The sequence below is a fragment of the Juglans microcarpa x Juglans regia genome, chromosome 3S, assembly GCF_004785595.1.
Source record: "Juglans microcarpa x Juglans regia isolate MS1-56 chromosome 3S, Jm3101_v1.0, whole genome shotgun sequence".
Classification (NCBI taxonomy): domain Eukaryota; kingdom Viridiplantae; phylum Streptophyta; class Magnoliopsida; order Fagales; family Juglandaceae; genus Juglans; species Juglans microcarpa x Juglans regia.
The window spans coordinates 21,422,665-21,426,623 of NC_054599.1; the positions used below are offsets into that span (position 1 = coordinate 21,422,665).

At 38.6% G+C, this 3,959-nt stretch overlaps 1 protein-coding gene across 1 annotated transcript; it reads left to right on the forward strand.

Annotated features, from left to right (window-relative positions):
• Window positions 1–3,649, forward strand: LOC121257357. The gene is made up of 5 exons (XM_041158327.1): window positions 1–442; window positions 549–652; window positions 1,026–1,139; window positions 2,857–2,940; window positions 3,125–3,649. The coding sequence occupies exons 1-5, from the start codon at window positions 175–177 to the stop codon at window positions 3,179–3,181; spliced, it is 627 nt and encodes a 208-aa protein (XP_041014261.1). The 5' UTR covers window positions 1–174; the 3' UTR covers window positions 3,182–3,649.
• Window positions 3,650–3,959: the final 310 nt, after the last annotated feature.

The following is a 3,959-nucleotide window of genomic DNA, read 5'->3' on the forward strand; positions in this document are numbered from 1 at the left end:
TTAACATTATCTCTTCCATGTTCCTTGGGCTCCTGGACATTTCATTCAGACCTCCAAACTAGAAGACGAGGGTGCCCGTATCATTCGGGAAGACGAAAAAAAGAAAAAGGAAAATTCTGAGTTAAATACAGAATAAAACACAGCAGAGATTTTCGATCGAGAAGAGGAGCAGAGATGGCGAGCAGGACTGCGTTACGTTTCGTCTTATTGGCAGAGCCCTGGCAACCCGTTTGTCTCAATCAGACCTTCGTTCGGGCTTCATTGAGGACCGGCGGGTCTTTCTCTTTTACGCCCAGGCTGAGCGGCAAATCCCGGGACCCCAAGGCCCGAGGTTTTCACGCGGCCAAACGAACTCAACTCGATTGCTCCCACAACGAAACCCCGTCTTCCTCTCAGGACGACCAGGGCCCGCCTCAAGAAGCTGTACTCAAAGCTATTTCGGGTTCGACTCCGAACAATCTTTATATCTTTCTCTCTCCCTCTTTTTTCAATTAAAATTATTTTAGAGTCTTGTTATTTTTTATTTGTATTGGTCCTATTGGATGCAGAGGTCTCTAAGACGGAAGGGAGAGTTGGACAAACCACAAATGTGGTGATTGGTGGCACCGTAGCAGACGATTCAACCAATGAATGGCTCGCTTTGGATCAGAAGGTATGTTACGAAGGAACCCAGCTCAAGCGGTTCGCTTAGATGCTCTCTCTTACCATTCAAAGATGACATATGCAACAAATATATCCCTATTTTTTTGTTATTGGGTTATATTTCTGGAGTTAACGAGTTTGATGCACATAGACTTTGCACGTTCTTTTATGGAAGTTGTAAATTTGTAAGATTTTTTTTTTTTTTTTTCTTTTTCAGCATAGTTTTTTTTTTTTTTTTTTAATTTTTAATTTTTAAAAAATTGAACCAGTTTGCTCCTAAATCAATTGCATTCGTTGTTCACATGTGTGTTCGTGGTCGTGGTCGATTTTGTTTACAATGTTGTAATCATTATGAAATTAATGGTGCGTCCTACTCTTGATAGGTGAACTCATACCCAACAGTAAGAGGGTTCACGGCGATTGGAACTGGTGGTGATGATTTTGTGCAAGCCATGGTTGTCGCTGTTGAATCTGTTATTCAACAACCAATCCCCGAGGTAGTTATCCATTGTTTTTGTCGTGAATTAAATTATTGATAAAGTATTCAGAAGTTGATTTATTGTAAGCATGAACTAGAGTTAGCTGTAGACAAGAGAGTGTAGTAGTGAATACCGATCAAGTTTGAATGTGTTACAGACTTGTTTCAAGGTATATGTTGTAGGTGGTATTGTTTTGATACATTGTGTTCGCATTGTATGATTTGTAGTTTATTATACATGATATTAGGGGTAGTGGGAAAAAATGCTAATGGGATGTCTTCTGAGTGAATTTAAATGATGATGAGTTGGAGAAAAGCAAAGTAAGGTTTTGGCAAGTTGGGATAGGTTGACGCTTGCTATCAGCAGTCTAGTAAGCCTGAGAAGACCACATCTGTTATGTCTCTGCAACTCATAAGGAGAAAGTTGATGCCAAAATAATCTTTTGGTCCAAGGCTGTATACCCATGGTTGCGATGATGTCAAATTCAAGAATCATTAAGCTCTATTGATCCATCAAACAATATAAACAACTAGACAGCACATTTGGACTAGAAATGTGCAATGCATACAAGGACTAGTTGTGATGGCAGCCTAGGAGAAGAGAAGAAAGCTACTGTTGCCTAAGAAGCTACCTTGTCCTACCTCCCATCTATATCTATAGGTCGCAATGGTAAGAGCTGGTGGGCGTGGTTACTCTATCAACTGCCAGAACTAACACACTGTGTTCTATCTTGGTTCGTCATTCTTAATTTGTAAGTTCTTTAGAATTGTAAATCATAATAGAATCCCCTTTCAACAATGGCAGGAATATTTTGTAGTGCAATTTTCCTGTATCTTGTTCTTGATACAAATAAAGCAAATCCAGGGTTTTCTTGAGTGGCCTTTGGTCAGGAGCTGGATGATAGATTGGTTTTGGCAAGGTATAACTAAGCTCACCATCTCATTTTTCCTAGGTCAAAACAAGTTGATAGGATTCCCTTTTTTCACTGATGTCCCATGGCAGTAAAGGTCGCTAACTAGCAGGATCGACCATGCCATAAGTAGAGAGACCATTGAGCCTTCTGTGAACTAGAATCTCCTACTGAATATAGCTGTAAGTTATGAAAATAAAGGAGTATCAATCAATTTGATATATGGCTGTACGAGAAAATTCTGTCATGGCTCTAAAGCTGCCAGACAGATGAATATTGTTCCTGTTGGAGGCTCTTAAAGGGGGATGTGGAAGACTGAGAAAAACATGAATTACATTGGACAAGATCTAAAACCTATTCTATTGTCAGGATTGGGTTTGCCATGCCACGGCAAGTTGTTCTGCTAACCTTGCAAATTATGCTGCCATAAGTTCTCTTTAACCCTCACTGAGTTTGTTTCGTGGTCATCTGCTTAATCACGCTTTTCTATTATAGCTTAATTTTTGGGCAATACGCACCTTAGCAATTATCTAAGTTGCAAGTCGAACGATGATTGTGGGACTGGCCTGTTTAGGAAACACCTTTAACCTAAAAAATTTTCGGTGCAGTGCTCAATGACCTTTTTGTTATTCCCAAAGCTTGCATCAAAATATTGTCTTGTTCTGTGAAAATATTGTGTCGGCTACAAAATTATATAGATATTCCTGAAGTATAATGCTGTTGTGTTTTTGACAGCTGAACTTTTATAAAGAACTACTTAGATTAAGTAAATATAACGGTATAAATACTAGTCTAATCAACATCATATTTTCATGTTTTGCACAGGGTCATGTCAGGCAGAAAGTGTCATCGAGAGGCAAATATGTATCTGTGAACATTGGACCCATTCAAGTCATTTCTAGTGAGCAGGTCTCTCTCTCCGTCTCTCTTTCTCTCAAATGCGCAATCAGATATCAATGAAATTTCTTCTTTCTCTAGAAGAAAGAGATATATTGATTACTTTTGAAGTCCACATTAGGCAGACAAATATTGATTCACAATATGATTTACAACCTGTCTCAGCATTTGTTAACATGAAATTGGTGTACTCCAGGTCCAAGCCGTATACAATGCCATGAGGAGAGATGAACGTATGAAGTACTTTTTGTAGCATGAATTTTGTGTAGATTGGCCGATCATCTATAGCTGTATGATTGCCCCTTACCATCAACTTCACTTTCTTTTGTTCTCATTCCATGTTAGCCCGGTATGTTCTAACCCATGATATCTCTGTAGGCAACAACTGGTGGGTAAAAAATTAATCTAGTGCATAAGTTCAAGATTTCTTTGTAATTTTGATCTTCCATATTAGAAAGATAACATGTGTCTCAAGCTCGGGAAAGAGTTTGTTGCTCTCTGCTTTTAGGCGTAAGAAGCTCTAGGTGCGCGAAGATTGGCAAGAGTTGTTTGGGTGGCTTTGGAGGAGAATGAGATATTAGATCTGTTTAATTCTTCTTCTGCTCATTCCATTTGAACAAAACCCCAAATATGTAATTATGTGTAGTCATTGTTGCTGGTCTAAATTTTGACACTTCTTGGCCTCAACAGAGCAATAAAACAATGCCATGTCTTGCCTTTACACTAGAGGTTTGTGTAAAATGAGAGGATTATGTTCGATTGTATTGTCCATAGATTCAGTGATGAGAGACCAAAGAAAATATAGGAATGGGTCCAGGACAAATCATCGGATGGATTAAAGACCACTGGATGATAAGTATATGTAGGCAAAAAAAATATTTGTACGTGGAGGTCGTTTCGTCTGTATGTTAAAAATACAATCTTTGTATAGCAATTGGCCTTGGTGGTTTTGCTCTCTCCAACGGGAAAATCTTAATTCAAACCTGTAGACTCTGAAAGATAGAAAAATAAGGAACGTAATTATCAACTAT

Coding starts and splice junctions, on each gene's coding strand:
- LOC121257357 (XM_041158327.1), top strand. CDS start 175: ATGGCGAGCAGGACTGCGTTACGTTTCGTCTTATTGGCAGAGCCCTGG. Junction 1,140..2,856: donor TTCAACAACCAATCCCCGAG/GTAGTTATCCAT, acceptor TGTTTTGCACAG/GGTCATGTCAGGCAGAAAGT. Junction 2,941..3,124: donor AAGTCATTTCTAGTGAGCAG/GTCTCTCTCTCC, acceptor GGTGTACTCCAG/GTCCAAGCCGTATACAATGC.